The 19,164-nt window shown below is 34.1% G+C and overlaps 1 protein-coding gene across 2 annotated transcripts in view; it reads left to right on the top strand.

Moving 5' to 3' along the window:
* The window catches only part of CALCRL (calcitonin receptor like receptor), a 104,679-nt gene extending 91,912 nt beyond the window's left edge, over positions 1-12,767 (top strand). For both annotated transcript variants that reach the window (XM_023212397.2, XM_023212398.2), the window contains 3 exons: positions 3,532-3,750; positions 3,900-3,941; positions 9,494-12,767. In XM_023212397.2, the coding sequence (XP_023068165.1) occupies positions 3,532-3,750; positions 3,900-3,941; positions 9,494-9,709 (477 nt within the window). In that variant the 3' untranslated portion in view covers positions 9,710-12,767. The remainder of the gene's footprint in view (positions 1-3,531; positions 3,751-3,899; positions 3,942-9,493) is intronic.
* The last annotated feature ends 6,397 nt before the right edge of the window (positions 12,768-19,164 follow it).

Raw genomic sequence — 19,164 nt, 5'->3', positions numbered from 1 at the left:
TCTCTGTTTGTCTATTACTGTTGTATAGGAATGCCTGTGATTTTTGCACATTGATTTCATATCCTGAGACTTTGCTAAACTTGCTTATCAGCTTAAGGAGTTTTTTGGCTGAGTCGATGGGGTTTTCTAAATATATAGTTATGTCATCTGCAAACAGAGACAATTTGACTTCCTCCCCTCCTATTCGAATACCCTTTATTTACAACTGCGATTAAGTTATCTATATGTGTGCTTGTGGGTGTATGTGATATTTTTAATGTAAAATTCAAAGCTTCCTCATTCTTATTTTCAGAATCTTTTAAAATACAGATATTCTATTATTTAACTGTATTTGCTAGCTGCAGTTTAGTATGTGGTTGTGTTGGATCACTGTTCAAACCATTCTCAAAATGTATCATTGTTAAGCCATTCTTGTATAATTTATTATGACTTTCCATAAAATTTTTTCATATATCTTAATGTAGATTATAGTGAAAATTTCAAAGGCAGAGGCACTTGCTTTCCTTCCTTCTCCTACAGTCTAAGGGCATGAGTGACATACTGTGTTTAAGTTGTACCCTGAGACTGCCTGGCTTTGCATTCTGTGCACAAAAGAGTCAGCACTGAATCCTGGCTCTATCACAGCTGCCTGTGTATCATCTCAGACCAAGTTTTCTGTTTCATTTTGTTTTTAACCTCTCTGTGTCTTTGTTTTCTCATTTGTAATGATGGAATAATAAGAATATATACCTCACAGGGTATTAAAAGGATTAAATGAGATATTTTCTGTTAAGTGATTTAGCACAGTTAGTGCATAGAATATTATAAATTCTTGAAAAAAAAATGCCTTCAAAGTTTCTTCACTTGTAGTTTCTGTATGATACCATGCTTCCACTCTGAGGAGAGCTCAAATAAATTATAATGTATTATTGGGCTACTCAGGAGGTTCCAGAACAAATGCAAGACAATATTTTATTACAAAAGATCTGGCTGCACAGAGGGATACATGATTCAGACTTCTAAATCAGTAAGGTTCAGGAAGTGAAAGCACCTAGCAAATGCAAAATGTAACATCATCTACATAACCCTTGGAAACATCTATTCATATAAACTTTGAGGAAGAAGAGTGAGGATGAAATACAGGAATATAGCCCATCAAGCTGTAAGAAAAGAAGTGAAAATCCACATTATTTGCCTAAAACTTTCCATTTTGTTGGCCTAAAACAATATTAGGAACCTATTTTTCTATCCAGATAAATAATTCTGTCCTTGTTTAAGCTCCAGAGCTCCTCTTTGGTCCTGGACAATTCCAAGCTCCTGGGAGAAGCCCTAGTAATTTCTCTCATGGTTATCATATGGTTTTGCACAACTTTTATAAATAAGATATTTTAATCACAAATCATTCCACTCAGACTTCCTCCATCACATTTCCACATGAGCAGGGTGGTACTGGAGTGACTACAGCATTTTTGAGATCCTGTTGAGGGGAAGTTGAGAGATGATACATTTAATTTGGGTTCAGTGACAGATATTTAGCTGACTTCAGTGCATAGTTAAGTGATTGGAAATGACTTCCAGAAACTCTCCTACAGCCACTGTATAGATGTACCCTGCTTCCTGTCATGACCCAAGTGTGGTATTGTGTTACGAAAATAGCCTGATGTGCCTACTAGATATGTAAACTTTATGAGTATGGCAGTTAAAGGTTTCTTCTTTTCTACTGAACTAGCTTTGCTTGAGGGTGGGAGAAATTCAGACATAGTTCTTGTAAAATTTAAAATTCTTCTTTTATTTTTGTTAAAAATAAATGGAAATATTTACAGGAAATAAAGTAAGATGAGGGGATTATAATTCTCAAAACTATGTTTTGTGGAAAAATAGCATGGAAAATAGCATCGAATTCATTCTAAGATTATTATTTATAAAATAGTTAATAGAATAATTAACTCTATTGTCAACTCTAGTTTCTAGTTTGACATTTTAAATCAGACTTGCCATTTAGAGAAGCACTTTGCATTTAAAATTTTTCATATAATTGGGATCTAAATTGCAATGTTTCTGCTGTTTTATAATTTATGATTTAATGTATTAAGATTATAAAATATTCTATATTAAGCAGATAAAAGATTATTGTTATCTTTTTTTAAAGAGCAATGGATGCTTAGGAAGGGAATATATTAGGATGAATGGAATAACAGCTGACATGTTCATTTGTCATGTTTCATTCTCACACCTGTTGAAATGGCTTAATCTGCTTTTGTCTTTATCGCTTTTCTGTGCCTGCAAACATTGCTTTTCATAGATGTGTTTCCATTAGGATTATAGTGAACTGTATATTTTTGAAGCATATGTTCCATTAAATTTTCTAAAAATAGTGGAAGAATATTTTTATGCCCAGTTACTTTTATGAGGCATGTGTCAATTTAGCAAATGCATGTTCTTTGTTATTTGTTTTCTATAATAAATGGGAAAATACTAGTTTTTGCAATTTTTAAACTGTGTGAATATAAATTATATTTGGTTAATAGTTTGAAAATTTAAGATTATTAAACAAAGGGCAGATGCCAGAACTAAGGGTGGGGAAAAACAAAAGTGAATCACAATTAGCCCCTATGGAGCTCTTCTGAAATTAATATTCATGATTCTATGGAAGGCATAAGGAATGGGCATAGAGAAAATGGACCAAAGTAAAAGATATTAACTTGGGTGAAAATAAGAAAGAGATAAACTCTAACTTGGGTGAAAATAAGAAAAAGATAAACTTGTATTATGCAAGAGAAAGAGAAATAAATATGTTTCAGTAGGACCCTGTTTGCTAAGTCACATTAGAGTGTCAAAGGTTTATGTCTCCCATCCAAAGAAACTACTGTCTCTTCGAGAAAGTTGTTAAGGCACAAAAATAGTGAATATTATGTCATTACAGGAGGTCTTATAGAATGTCAAATTATTTTAGCTCTAGAATGACCGGGGTTGAATATCAGCTGGTTCAAAGTTCCCTCATAAGTAAAAGAGGATTACAGTGGTACTTTGGAGAGGTGTTTTAAAGATTATTGTTACAAGAAGAAACAGGAAAGTTTTTGGTTTGAAAGATGAAAATGGTTATTATGGTATAATATACATTTAGAAAGTATGTCATATGGACATTATAAAGAGGGGATTCTTTAAAAATTAGCATTTTTCTATAAACAATTATTATCTTTGATTTGAAAATGATCAAAAGCTTTAGATTTTAGACCACAGAATTTTTTTAATTGCATGTGAAAATGAGCTGAGAAAAACACTGAAATATTCCTCAACTGAATATGTTCCACAGTAATTATACCATAATTTAATTTTACTTTTTATAAACTTGTTTAATAAAACTGATATACTTGTTAAATTGATAAATCACAATTCCAAATATATAAATTAATATCTTAGGCAATAATACCCTTTAAAATATTCTTGTACATTAAAAATATTTTCAGATTTATACAATTGGAGATACTTGAATGATGCTTCTTAATATTAAATATGAAATGTTTTTCAGATGCCACTTTATTTTGTTTTTAGGTGAATCTTTTTTTCTTGTTAAATATTGTACGTGTTCTCATCACCAAGTTAAAAGTTACACACCAAGCGGAATCCAATCTCTACATGAAAGCTGTGAGAGCTACTCTTATCTTGGTGCCCTTGCTTGGCATTGAATTTGTGCTGATTCCATGGCGACCTGAAGGAAAGATTGCAGAGGAGGTATATGACTACATCATGCACATCCTTATGCACTTCCAGGTATGGCATTCTTGTTAGGAAGGCAGCTTGAGAAGTTTCGTATTAAATATACATATAGCTTTGGTTTTACTCCTACTTGGACAGCTATTTGGTTACAAATACATGTATCTTTCCATTTGGATTCAGATCATTCTATTTTTCTTTTACAGGGTCTTTTGGTCTCTACCATTTTCTGCTTCTTTAATGGAGAGGTATGGTAATTGATTTTATTCTTTTTATTATTTTATATTTACTATCTGTCTATCCATGTATTTAAATGAGATAAAATTATAAATTCCCCAGGAACAACTATATTAAATTCTATTTCCATCAGGGAAAGAACCATAGAATCTCTTACCATAAGTTTAACTCTGGTTCTCAAATGCTTAGGTCATACTGGAGTTCAAAGCTAGGGAAAAGTCAACCTCACTTAAAAATATTTCAAAAGGTATTCATCTAGTCTTTTGAGATACCTTTTGAGTCCCATTAAGTCTGAGCTTTTCCCCAGATACAGTGCTAGGCAATCCCAAATCTCATAGAACATACACTGTAATAGGAAATAAGAAATAAGAAATAGGATCATCTCTTTTTTGCCTGTCTTACAATGTAGCCTGTGGAAACAACTTTATGGCCAATACAAAAGGATTTTAAAAATTAAACTCTCGGTTATACAGGGAAGAAATTCAGTGGGTTAGGAAATTGAGAAGAGAATGCTCTAATTCATAACATGACCATGTACTCTTCAATACTTCCAGATTTTTATCCATGTGTTTCCTACTTGGGAAGTTTCAGGCATTTTGAAAACTGGTAACATATCTCTTATGCATACAAATGTGTTATAGCTCAGTAATTTGAGCTTTGATGACTTAGCTCTTTATATGTTTTTAATCTGCTCAACACAGTTTAACCTGTAGGAGGATTTTGGAAAAATTGAACAAAGTTTAGAAATCCAGACAGCAGCTGAGTGAGACACAGACACTTGATAACTATGAAGCTTATCATAAAGCTTCAGATGGGGAACACGTGGGACCAGTTGGTATAACCTATGACAACCATTCCTATAAAACAAATGAACATTGGAAATCATGCACACATCATTGAAAAACTATAACATGTTATTTGCTCTTACTTAAGTAATATTTTTACTTCCTCATCTTGGCATATAATAAAATTCAATGTTTAGTTTTTAATTAAAATATATTTCAAGTTCAACACATAGGTATTTATTTATATTATTATTATTTATTTTATTTATCTATATTTATTTGTAATAAGGTGTAGAATTGTCACACATTGTAGACTATATTTCATACCTTTAAGTGGTACTTCCATAATTCTTCTGCTATACAGAAGACAAGAGCAACATTTTCTGAAATCAATGAGAAGCATAGACAGAGAATGCAGTTACAAAAAATAGATAAATCATTTGCTTGATAGTAAAATTCTAATAGATTTTATTATATACCTCTATAAATTTAATGTTATATACACTGAATTAAACAGTCCTACATGCTACTTCTATACGATGTAATAATTAAATATAGATGAGAGTGATATGGACAACATGGTAAAGAACATGCATGAAATAGGAAAGGTAGACCTCTGTATCTACAGAAACAGATATTAATTCTATAAAGTAATTTTTAAATATTCAAAACACACTCACTAGTAAAATATTTTGTAATAGGAAGCAGTGTAGAATAAACACAGCAATGCATTTAGACACTAAAGATGCTACTTTTCATCTTGGCTGTGATACTTTGGCAAATGCTGGCAAACTTTAGGAGCCTGTGTCTATCTTTCTTAAAGGAAAATTAAAGCAAGTTCTCTACACAGGTCTCAGAAAAATAAATACAGGCTAATAAAGATAAAGATTTTAGCACCATGCCCCACTTCATTAGATACTCAGCATACTCATTATTTGATTTGTCAAATCACTTATTTTCAAAAATACATGTGCAAACAGGAACATTAATCATTTTGGATCAAAATCCCAAACTGGCCATTTTATTTAGAAAGAGTGCCTAGGGAATATCTAAAGTAATGCCTAACACTCCTGTTACACTCGATCTGTGTAAACAAAAGGGACACAGAACCTTGATCTTCTGCCATGTCCTAAAATTGAGAAAATTTTGACATTGGAAAATTACAATAATACAAAATCTTTGAGCTAGGCTCTTGCCAAATCTTTCGGTTCCTCACAACATTTCTAATATCTGTTTCTTTTCTTCATCTCTGGAGATAAAATCCCTGCTTGAGTATGATTCATTTCTCAACTTAAGAAATACTATGATCCCTCCCTTTTTGTCTCAATGCCTCTTACTTTTTCCCACTCTCATAACATGAAGAAACAACTGCCAAATTCATTTTGTTCCAACTATGTCATGCACTTCTTAAAATCATTTGCTCAGGCTTAGTTTCCCTCTTGTTTTCCATATTAGGTCAAATGCCTGCCTTTAGTTTAATATTTGTGTTTTTCTCTCTCCCACCTTTTATGTACTTTTTAGCCAACATCTTGCTATTAGCATTTCTCACTAGTTAAATAAATGTGGCTTAACAAGTGCTTGGATTACTTTCATTTTATCCCTAGTGCCCTCAGACAAAAATGTGCACTGTGATCATAAACTAAGGACTCTAGTCATCAGAAGGTTATATTTAACAACACCTGAGGGTAGATATTCCATCAGATGTTCAAAAAAGATTTGTTGAGAACAATTAAACCCAAATCCTTTAATGAGAACTAGGCAGATGTTTTATAAAAGCTTCGTATTGATTCACATTAAGGAGTGTAAAGTTGGTTCCTTATTGGGTATTAATAGGTATATAAAGTTGTAGTGTCACATTCTAAACATTTGCCTTACTACTTATATCATGGTCATGCATAAACAATAAAAACATTCATATCTTTAACAACACCCAGCTATCTTCCCTTACAATGGAAGTTTGCTTGTTACTCTTCCCCATTGATTTTTTTCTCATTAAAAGTTTATTAAGAGTAACTGCTTTAATGTCATATTTAACAGGTGTGATATTGTATTAGAGGAAGCAGAAGAAAAATGTAACATGCTTAGAGCAAATAACATAAACAAACAAGTCTACAAGGCCTGTGGATCTTTAATTAGGTTTATTTTTAACTATAGTAAGACCCCACAGTTCAGGAAATTGGCTTTCTATGGTTTTTCTGATGATTTAGTTGCAAGGAAGAAATAGAGTGATGACCTTAATCAAAGTAGATATTTTAAGAGCAAACAGTCATATATTTCAATAGCCATTTTCCTTCCAAATTGAATTTAAGCTTTCCTTTTAAGACTATAAGTACTAGACTCACAGCTAAGATATTATTTTCTGTCAGCTTTTTCTCAACCATTATACAGAATTTTTTATACAAAGCTATATGCCACTTCCCCTCAACCAGAAACTATATTGTTTATGTACTCAACCAATTCAGCATTTAGTAACAAAATGAGAAGAAATTTATGAAACAAAAAATAAGGATAAAAAATATTTATTATCAGATGTATATAGATAATTGGTCAATGGTCATTTTTATTTTGAATCTCTGAATATGTATTTAAAATTCACAGTCTGAAGCCATTCAATTTTTAGTTTGCTCATGATTTTGAGGTGGTTACATAGCAGATGATACTTTTAAATTATCTTAATTTAGATATTTTATTTGGAGGATTTAGAATTACATTACTAAATTGAGAGGAAAGTTTAATTTTTGCAAGATAAATAAATTTGTTGCCTTATAAATGCTTTTATTTTCAAAGCACATTTACATGAATATAAATTATTTTCTTCAGATATATTTACCATATATATATATATATATATATATATATATATATATATATATATATATTTTTTTTTTTTTTTGAGGCGGAGTCTTGCTCTGTCGCCCGGACTGGAGTGCAGTGGCCGGATCTCAGCTCACCGCAAGCTCCGCCTCCCGGGTTTACGCCATTCTCCTGCCTCAGCCTCCCGAGTAGCTGAGACTACAGGCGCCCGCCACCTCGCCCAGCTAGTTTTTGTATTTTTAGTAGAGACGGGGTTTCACCGTTTAGCCAGGATGGTCTCGATCTCCTGACCTCGTGATCCGCCGTCTCGGCCTCCCAAAGTGCTGGGATTACAGGCTTGAGCCACCGCGCCCGGCCTACCATATATTTTTTAATTGAACTTGAAAGTCCTGAAGTTACTGAACTTCATCATAATGTAACTTTTAGTACTAAGTAATTTCATTTTAATTATATAATTTTTGAACTATACCGTAGAGCGAAACTAACTGGTAATTTTAATACCTCATTTAATTTTACCTAAATACATTGTTGGCTTTATGTTTGCTCCTTCTTTTTTTCTACATGAAACGAGACAATAAACTTTGGGTTTAAGTGACAGAATATAAGATACTTTAACAGGAACTCTGAAGTATCCTGTAAAGCTGCAGACATCCTGGAACACCTATTTTCTATAGAATGTTTGTAATTGCAGGAATTGAGGTTTTACGTGTGTGTGTGTGTGTGTTTTAACCCATTAGACTAGGAAATAACAAGAAGGAAGTAAACCCTTTCTAAAGATTTAATATTGATTTGTGTACATGGATACGGTGAAGAGAAAGTTGAGGAATTCTACATAAGTAGTAGGAAGTTAAACAATTATACATGAGTACGTAGAAAATGAATTACCAGAAAATTGCTGTGAGATGCTCAGGTTCCCTTTGGAAAAGCACTGAAAGAGCCAAAGAACAATAGAGAGCTTGGGGAAGACCATTCAAAGCAAACCCACTCTGGGTAGATATAGATTGGGTCACAGGGATTTGGCAAACACATTCATAACCTAGAAGCAGGCTGCTCCAAGCCAGTGTGCCCACTCATCAGACCTGAAAAAGTCCAGGTACTTGAGCTAGAGATGGTTTTAAATATTTTCATTTGTGCCCATTGACTGACAGTGAAGAAAATTCACTCTCGCGCCTTACATTCTATTATGACCAGTATTTTACTGTATAGGACCCACCTACCCCTGATCTCTAGCTTCAAACAGAGGGGAAGGAAGTCATTAAACTGCAAATTCATTCAGCAGAAGAGGATTCAAATATGTAAAAGTGGAGTGGTTACATTCCTAAATTTATTTTTCACAATATTCACCAGATTTATAATTATTTGTTCAACACTTTTCTTTCCTCTATGTAGTAAGCTCCATGAGGACAAATATCATGCTCCCTTTTTTAGAATGTAGCGCAATTTCTGGCATATGGGAATCACTCAAAAACAAACGTTGCTGCTACTGCCCTGCTGCTGCTGCTGATGATGATTTGTATTCTCCGTATCCTAACTTCTTTTCTTTTGTATGTCTTTCTCGAATCCTGTCACGAATTGTCTTCTCATTCTATGAATAAAGACATTAATATAAAACTTGATGTTGTACATGAAATCTTGTAAATGGGGGTCCAGATTACCTATTTGTTTGGCAATAATGAATACATACGCATTATAAAAGCTTTGAAGACAAAACATGGCATGAAAAATATCAATGGAATGTAAAGTATGATGTAATTGTAATACATTTCCTAATGTAAAGATGGTACACTTAACTTAATTTTTTAAATTAAGTAAGAAAATAAAATGAAGCTATATTATTCACTAATTAACATAACTTGTTTTAAAAAAGCTCTTCTCCAAGACCTATTTAATTGTGCTTCAAAAACAGTGTCTTCGTTTCAGTTAATGGGTTGCTCTTGTTCTTTCTGTTTCTTTTTGATTGATAGGTTCAAGCAATTCTGAGAAGAAACTGGAATCAATACAAAATTCAATTTGGAAACAGCTTTTCCAACTCAGAAGCTCTTCGTAGTGCGTCTTACACAGTGTCAACAATCAGTGACGGTCCAGGTTATAGTCATGACTGTCCTAGTGAACACTTAAATGGGAAAAGCATCCATGATATTGAAAATGTTGTCTTAAAACCAGAAAATTTATATAATTGAAAATAGAAGGATGGTTGTCTGACTGTTTTGTGCCACTCCTAACTCAAGGACTTGGATCCATGACTCTAAAGCCAGAAGACTTCAATATTAAATGGCTTTTTGAATATCATAGAGAAAAGCCTCCCATGAAATTGGTAGTCTGTTGATAAGAGTGTAGCATCCAGCTGTAAGTGGGAAAAAAGAAATCCTGGTTTGTAATGTTTGCTAGTAAATACTCCCACTATGCCTGATGTGACACTACTCACCCACTATATCTGATGTGACATCACCAAGTGTGGAATTGGAGAAAAGCACAATCAACTTTTCTGAGCTGGTGTAAGCCAGCTCCAGCACACCATTGCGTGAATTCACAAACAAATGACTATAAAAGTAAATATACATGTTGGGCATGATTCTACCCTTATTGCCCCAAGAGACCTAGCTAAGGCCTATAGACATGAAGGGAAAATTAGCTTTTAGTTTTAAAACTCTTTATCCCATCTTGATTGGGGCAGTTGACATTTTTTTTTTTCCCAGAGAGTGCTGTAGTCTTTTTGTAATGATCATCTCAAATGGACAATACCAGAAGTGAATTATCCCTGCTGGCTTTCTTTTCTCTGTGAAAAGCAACTGAGTACAATTGTTATGATCTACTCATTTGCTGACACATCAGTTATATCTTGTGGCATATCCATTGTTGAAATTTGATGAACAGGATGTATAATATGTAATCCTACTTCTATATCATTAAGAAAACATCTTAGTTGATGCTACAGAACACCTTACCAACTTCTTCCTGTTTTACCACACAGTGGGAGGGAATTCATACCTGTAAATACACATTTTGTCCCTTCCATTTCTACTGTAGAGACAAATTAGCAATCATTTTATATAAGGAAAATCAATGAAGGATTTCTTATTTTCTTGGAATTTTGTAAAGAGAAATTGTGAAAAATGAGCGTGTAAATACTCCATTATTTTATTTTACAGTCTCAAATCAAATACATACAACCTAGGAAATTTTTAAAGCAAATATATAATGCAACAATGTATGCATGTTAATATCTGATACTGTATCTGGGCTGATTTTTTAAATAAAATAGAGTCTGGAATTCTATATTTGGTGACTATTTTAAAGACAACCAGATGCCAGCATCAGAAGTCTGAGAACTAAGAGAACAGAAACATCTATCATAAGATATATTTATTTTAAAAACACAAGGTCACTATTTTATTGAATATATTTGTTTTGATGACTCATACCTTAATAATAGGTGTGTTTGACATTATTTCTTTTTTCATTTTGACAATGAACTCACATTCTAATCCAGAAATTTTAAACAACTACTGTGATAAATACCAACTGCTACTTGTATAGATTTTACCCCATTAAAATATTACTTTACTGACTTTCACTATATGAAGATACATAGCTTTGGAAATGTCCCAGGTTATTCAAGAAATATAAAAAAATAGAGGGATACAATATATATCATATACAATGCTTTAATATTTTAATAGAGCTACTGTATATAATACAAATCAGGGAAATACTTGAATATATCATTGAGAAAAAATTATTGTCAGATATTATTGAATTATTGTCAGACCTTATTAAATAAAGATAGAAGAAAACCTTGCTAATGAACTAAAGTGAAATTTATATGGGATTCAGTTTCTCTAATGTTATTTTCCACTGGAATCTCTGAAGAACAAGAATGACTTCAATTAGTAAAAGTCAATTTTGGGAAAATAATGTGTATCTGTATTTTAAGTGTGTCAATCTGCTTAAAATGGATGAAACTAATGAATTACTCATCACAAGTTGTTTCTTAAGCTGTCAATAGATGGTGAGTTCAGAACTCATTTGAAATTGCTAAGAAAAATTATCTAAATGAGTAAGCATTAACATATAGAATGGTCTAGTCAGTACATTCATAATTTATGCATGAAAAAGTATTGTTTTGTTTCAAACATGAATTTCATAGCAAGCTGCCATGGAAAGGAACGCAGGCTGTTCTGGACCTTCAACTGCCTACATTATACAAAAATTCATTTCAATAAACTCAATTATTAGCTATTTATTATTCAAAGACCCATATTTAAATCCTTTGCTGACCATGTTGACATATATCAGCCTTCTAGACAAACTGTCAAGTCAACCATCTTGACAGTAACATTAAAAAATGTTGAATTATCAGAGATTATATTAAAATGAACATGTAATTTTCAAGTATTTTTGTTGTGCTTTCATAATATTAATTCTAGATCAGATTTATTTTATAGCCAGGGTTTATCTGTTGTAAAATCTTGAGGAGTAGCAGTCGTTCATGTTTAATCACTGTTAGTTTTGTACCCATATATTTTTAGAATAATTTTAAATGTTAGATTCCTCAAAAGTTGAATGCTACTTAATATCTTTGTATCATACTCATAAAGCAAAGTAAAACTGACACTTTTTTAAAGCAACCTTCTTTGCTGTCAAAAAATAAATTTGGGGAATTTCTAGCTTCTAAAATGTAGATCTGTCATTTTACTGTGATTACTTGTGAAAGTCATATTTTAATTTTCTAAATTCTAATTTGTCATTTTCTTTCCTAAAGTTAATTTCCAATGCATTTATTCATAAAATATTCATTCTTGAATGCAGTGTTTGTTTAAATGTAATCCAATGTACATAGAATTAGTGGTGGCTATAGTGCTGTATTTATTGCTTATAAATTTTTTAAAATGTGAACTTACCTTTAATTTTCTCTTGGTTTTAATCTGCTAGTAGAAACCACTAGTTATCTGTAAAAATATATTCAAGATATTCTGATCAATTGTAACAATTTATGTTATGCCTACTTAGAGTATATCTCTATTTTTGATTGTATGAAAATATTAAAGTTATGAGTTAAAGTTTATTTCCATTGATATTTACTAGAGTGCCAAATAATCTAATTTATAAACATAATTCTTACATTAATCAATGGGATACTTCTCAAAATTAACAAATCTCTTAACAAAATATCTCTTTTGCCCTCTTTAAAGTCTTCAGTAAACCAGTAAATGAATTCAATAAACCAATTAAGAAAAAGTCATGATTTGTTTTCCAAACTAAAAAAATCCAAATATACTACAATGGATGCAAACTCCTTCTTATGCTGAAAGAAGAAAAAGGATGTCTCAAAATAAGAAGATGTTCAGAAATTCATCTCCTTTATCTACTATATTTAATTTTGTAGTTTTGTTTAAATATTAGAAAGAAAAATAAGTAAAGGTAATTTTTAAAGAGGGCATATTCACGACTCTCACACAAATAAAATAAAAAATGTTTCAAAAAGATTTTGTTTAACTCATTAATTAATGAAGGAACAAGTAAGATGTTACAACAATTTAAAGGAGAATTCAAAATATCACACTTATATGAGAATATTAAAAATGCTGAAATAAATTTATAAGTAAGTGCAAAACCACTCTATCCTTAGGACAATAATCAGTTGTGTTCCACCTAATAATTAATTTTTATTTTTATGATCAAGAATAATGTACGTCATTATCTGTTTTCTGGAAAAAATTCCCATTTAAAACATTTGCATTTTTTTCTTTTTTTAAGAACACATTTTATTTACTGTCAATTACACGGTATATGTTAAAAAATTTCTTCTTGGCCGGGCGCGGTGGCTCAAGCCTGTAATCCCAGCACTTTGGGAGGCCGAGACGGGTGGATCACGAGGTCAGGAGATCGAGACCATCCTGGCTAACACAGTGAAACCCTGTCTCTACTAAAAAATACAAAAAACTAGCCGGGCGAGGTGGTGGGCGCCTGTAGTCCCAGCTACTCAGGAGGCTGAGGCAGGAGAATGGCGTAAACCCGGGAGGCAGAGCTTGCAGTGAGCTGAGAAGATCCGGCCACTGCACTCCAGCCTGGGTGACAGAGCGAGACTCCGTCTACAAAAAAAAAAAAAAAAAAAAGTTTCTTCTTTTTTTTTCTTTTTTAAGAACACATTTTATTTACTGTCAATTACACGGCAAAACATTTTTTTCTTACAATCTCTCCTTGTGATTATACTAATCTGCAAGAAAGAATATTCTTGATTAAAACTATTGCTAGTTTCATAAGGTTTGGCCTATTGTTGAGACAGGTACATGAGAGTGTTAATTACAATATAGACCTCCTCAAGCTGGTTTTACAAATCTAGAACCATACTGCACGTTTTAACAGCTTCACTGAGATATACTTCACATATCATATAATATTTCATATTCAAAGCAGTTTTTAGTATATTAGTAGAGTATATTTTAATACATCCATAGAGACATGCTACCATCACCAGTCAATTTCATTATATTTTTATGACCTTGAGAAGAAACTGTATCCTTTAGCCATCACTTCTCTATCCCTCTATCCCCACTTTCATTCCAGCTATAAACACAACTAATTTACATTATGTCTCAAAAGATTTCCCTAGACTTTCATATAAATGTAATCATATAGTATGTGACCTTTTGTGACTAAATGATTTCACTTATGTTTTTAAAATTCCTTCATGTTTTGGCATGTATCAATGTTTCCTTTTATTCTATTGGGTGAACATACCACATTTTATTTATTAATTTGTCTGTTGATGGATGTTTGTTTTGCTTTTACCTTTTGGTTATTATAAATAATATACCTATAAACATTTGTTTGCAAGTTTTTATTTGTACACAGGTTTCATTTCTTTTCAGAAATTTTGCAAAACAGCCAGATCATTTTACATTCCCACCAGCAGTGTATGAAGGGTTCTGAATTCTCTATTTCTCTCAACACTTGTTATTACCTGTCATTTTTATTTTAGACATCCTAATGGATGTGAAATGGTATCTTGTAGTTAAATTTGCATTTCTCTGATGGTTAAAGATATCAAGCATCTTTTCATATGTTTATTGGCCATGTGTAACCTTCTTTGCAGGAATATCTATTCAGATTCTTGGTCCATTATTAATTTGGTTGTCTTCTTATTTTTATATGTATACTCACACACTATAGGTCTCTTTTCAGATAATTTGCAAATACTTTCTCCCATTTTGTGAATTGTCCCTTTCTCAATTGTGTCCTTTGATGCATAAAAGGTAACAATTATTAAGTACATTTTTTCTTTGTCACTCATACTTTTAGTGTCACATCTAAGAATCCTTAGCCAAATTCAAAATCATGAAGATTTACTCCTATACAATCTTATCAGGAATTTATAGATTTGCTTATATATTTAGGTCATTGATTCATTTTGAGTTAATTTTTGTATGTGGTGTGAGGTAAGGGTCTAGCTTCATATATTTTTGCATGTGGCTATTTGTTCTAGGATCATTTGTTGCAAAGACCATTTTCCCCATTGAAAGGTCTTGGTATCCTTATCAAAAAGCAATCAGCCATAGATTCATGGGTTTATTTTAAAATTCTATTTCATTTATATATATGTCTATCCTTGTGCTCAAACCACACTGTTGTTATTACCTTTGCTTTGTAGTAAGTTTGAAATCAGAAAGTATGAATTCTTCTATTTTATTCTTCTTTTTCACAATTGTTTTTGCTATTCTGGATCTCTTGTAGAATATACTAAACACATACTATAGTATATATACTATAAACATGAATATATAATACAAATATATAACATATTTGGTATATATAATATATAAATTATACATTTAGTATTTATATAAATATATATTATATATTTGTTATATATAATATACACATTATATATTTAGTATATGTAAATATATATCTTTATATACTTAGTATATATTATATATTTATATATAATATAAATATATATTTTTATAAATATATAAATATATACTTAGTAGAGACAGGATTTCACCATGTTGGCCAAGGCTGGTCTTGAACTGCTGGCCTCAATTGATCCATCAGCCTTGCCCCCCAAAAGTGCTGAGATTTGTGCTGTTTTGATATTAGAGTAATACTGACTTCTTAGAAAGTTGGAAAGTAGCTCCTCCTCTTATAGTTTTGCAAGAATTTGTGAATAACTGGTATTAATTCTTCTTTAATAAATTCAGTGGTAAAGCTATCTAGGCCCTAGCCAGATGTAGGTAGTTTTCTAGTTACTCATTTAATCTTTACTTTTATAATAAAGGTCTATTTAGATTGTCTATTTCTTCTTGAGCCAGTCTCAGTAGTTTGTTTTCTTCTGGAAATTTGTCCATTTCATCTAATTTATCTAATTTGTTAACTATAAAGTACTGAGCAACCACTATGGTTTCAAATTTAACTTCTGCCTCAAAGTTTTAAAATGGAATATTTAATTGGATTTTTGAAAGCCTATATTATTTGCTATCTATGACATTAATAAACTATGCACAAAAAGTCAGACTTCATCTGCTATGTCTATAAATTCGAATATATTTCTCTTTCTCAAAGTCCCTAAAATTTATTGTAATCTCTAGCATTCCTGAAATTGACCTTCCTTCACCTATAATTCACCTATAAGGCTAGAACATGGAGCCAGTTACCAGGCGATTTAGATACCAGGCCAGTTTTTCTGGGAGAGCATTGTAGGCATTGGCTCCATAGAATAGCCAAACTTTGTTCCCCAATATGAGCATAATTTGATGACCGTTATTCTGATACATGACACTCCACGTAAGTCCTGTAGTGTATAATCCATTTTTCCCATTATATAGTGGTAGAAAGGAAGGTACATTCTTACTGGACTTATGCAATTAACTATATTATCATGAAAAGTAAGGATATTTAATATGTTTTTCCCCTAACATTCTGAGGCTAAGTTAGAATCTACTATTATTTCTAAGTGTATTATTTCACTTTAAAAGCAATATTTATAAAATTATTGTGTGTTAGAGATCTTAAGATGAGACAGAAGAGTTTGAGCTATATATCCAGTAAGTAGAATATGAAAACAAAATCAACATTTCACGCAAGTAACACAATAAAATTGCCCTCATCAATTGTTTCAGTCTTATGAAATTAATTACTGTTCAGCTGGATCTCAGATTAGCAATCTCATGAAGCCATCTCCTGTGCAACCAAAAAAGCCAGATACCAGAGAAAAAATGCTCTCAAAATCCTGGTTCTATCCACTTACACGGAAAGTGCAAGTGTGTACTCATGCATCTGTTTTTTTCACAAGCCAACAGTTTGAAGTGCCTTGTAAATTTTTTTTTCCCAAGGGCTTGTGTGTTTATCCGTCAGTATTAAAGACAGAACTCTTGTCTATAACTTACAGCAGAGCATCAGGGAGAGCATCAGTGTAAAACAAAATGATGAGATATGACAGAAATCACAATGTCTATAGTTAATATATAAGTGAAAATTTTCAAAAGTAAAAGTTGTAATGCAGGATCATAATAAGAATAATAATGCAACTGAGAAGAAAATGTAGTTGTTCCAGTAGGAAGAAAAACAACAAATCCATTTTAAAATAATAGACAATGAAATACACCTTGAGCTATAACATAATAATCTTGAGATGTATTTTTACACAAAGAACATTAAGCAAAGTGATGCAGTAAGTTTGGCATAAGACCTAAGTATCATCTTTAGTTTTCTAAACCTTCATGACTAAATCTGTCTCAATTGAGAACCATTGGTCTAGAACCGGGTCTATGCCCTGTTAGGAACCCTGGCTGCACAGCAGTGATGGCAGTGGCAGCCTGTCTGGCGTAGCCTCTACTAAGATGCTGGCTGCAGCTGGGGCTGCGGGATCCTTGAAACCCATGGCAGCCAGGAACAGGCAGGAAACCTGCCCCATACTGAGTATGCAGGGCAGGATTCTTGTGCCCCTGGGCGCAGCTGCAGCTGCCCAGCCACAGCTCCAGAACTCTCTCAAGGGCCTGGGAGGTCCCCTTCCCCCACAGGCTTGGAAGTGCCTGCTCCTGCTCCCTGGCCTGTCCCCACTGCTGGTGCCAACTCCAAGTTGGAGCAAAGTTGTGGCCAAGCCTGGGTGCTGTCACAATCTGGCAGGGTGTACATGCACTCAGAGCAGCGCTGACACACCAGCCGCCTGCCACCTCTGCCCCCTCTGGATTTTGGGTGCCAACAAGCATGGGAGGGAGGCAGAGGTGGGGCTGAGGGTGGCTGGACATGGGCCTCCAGGTGTCCCTTGGTAGGAATAACCTGGGTGCTGTGGACAGCATGTTGTTGGTGGCAGGAAGCAGACAGTCTCCTGGGCAGAAAGGGTTGTATCCATCCCTGGAGAAACCCCACCTTCAAAAGCCTGGGGGCCAGGCTGCCGGTTCCGGGTGGAGTCCACAGCCCAGATTGAGAATTTAGGGTGCTTTTTCCGAACCCTCCCATGGCTGCCCACGGACCAGTGGGCATGCCCTTCCTCCCTTCTGAGCTCAGAAAAACCCCAGACTCAGCCAGACTTGGACAGACATCAGGACTACCAGCTGTGGGAAGGAGCTACCCACTTCAGGTCTCCTCTTCGCTGAGAGCTGGATCCTTGTCTGGACCCCCTGCCCGCAGAAAGGAGCTACCCACTTTGGTTCTCCTGAGAGCTTTTCCTGTGCTCAGTGAAGCTCCTCTCTGCCTTGCTCACCCGCTGATTGTCTGCCTACCTCATTCCTCCTGGATATGGAACAAGGACTCAGGAACCACCAAATGTCAGGACTGAAAGAGCTATAACACAAACAGGGCTGAAACACGCCGCCGCCTGTCCCCGCGCCCACCTCCTCCCTGCTTGCCATGATGTGGCTGACAAGAAGGAGAGAAGAGTTGTAGCCCTTTGGGAAGCCCAGACCTAGGGGCTCTCTGAGTCAGGGCTGTCAAACCGTGTTTGGAGCTCTGCAGTTTCTGGTATCTCCAAGCTTCTGGGCTCCATTGTGTTCCCCTTGTCCAGACGTGGGTGCCTGCAGCGGAAGCTGCATGTGGACATCTGGTCCAGCCGCAGCTTCACACGGAGCTGACACCTATGCCTGCACTTAGAGTTGCCCGCCCTGCCACAGCAGCCAGTGTGCTTGGCTGTGTGCAGTGGCTGGACTGCGTGCTTACTCACCCACATACCCCGAGCTGCTCTGCACCTGGCTTGCCCTTGACAGGTGTGAGATCTGGGCTGGTAGCACAAGCCAAGCGCAGCTGCCAGGCTGAGTGGGCGGAAAAAGCCCAGTGAGCATGAGCATAATTCAGGCAAAGGTACCACTGGCCACAGAGGTTTCCAATTGGAAAAGCAACAAAAGATCCTGTGACAGCAGGAGGCTAACATTAGATTCTCATTGGAGCTCAAACCCTATTGTGAACTGCACATGTGAGAGATCTAGGTTGTCAGTTCCTTATGAGAATCTAACTAATAAGTGATGATCTAAGGTAGAATAGTTTCATCCCTTCATCCAGAAATCATCCCCCTCCCCGTCCCTGAAAAAATTGTCTTCTACAAAACTGATCCCTGGTGACAAAAAGGTTGGGGACCACTGGTGTAATAGATACTAGATTCAAATTAAAGAAGACTGTAGCCAAACAATGTTTTAAATAA

Source organism: Piliocolobus tephrosceles, chromosome 11 (assembly GCF_002776525.5).
Source record: "Piliocolobus tephrosceles isolate RC106 chromosome 11, ASM277652v3, whole genome shotgun sequence".
Taxonomy (NCBI): Eukaryota; Metazoa; Chordata; class Mammalia; order Primates; family Cercopithecidae; genus Piliocolobus; species Piliocolobus tephrosceles.
The sequence above is the reverse complement of the archived record's forward strand: the minus strand, read 5'-3'. Positions and strand labels throughout refer to the sequence as shown.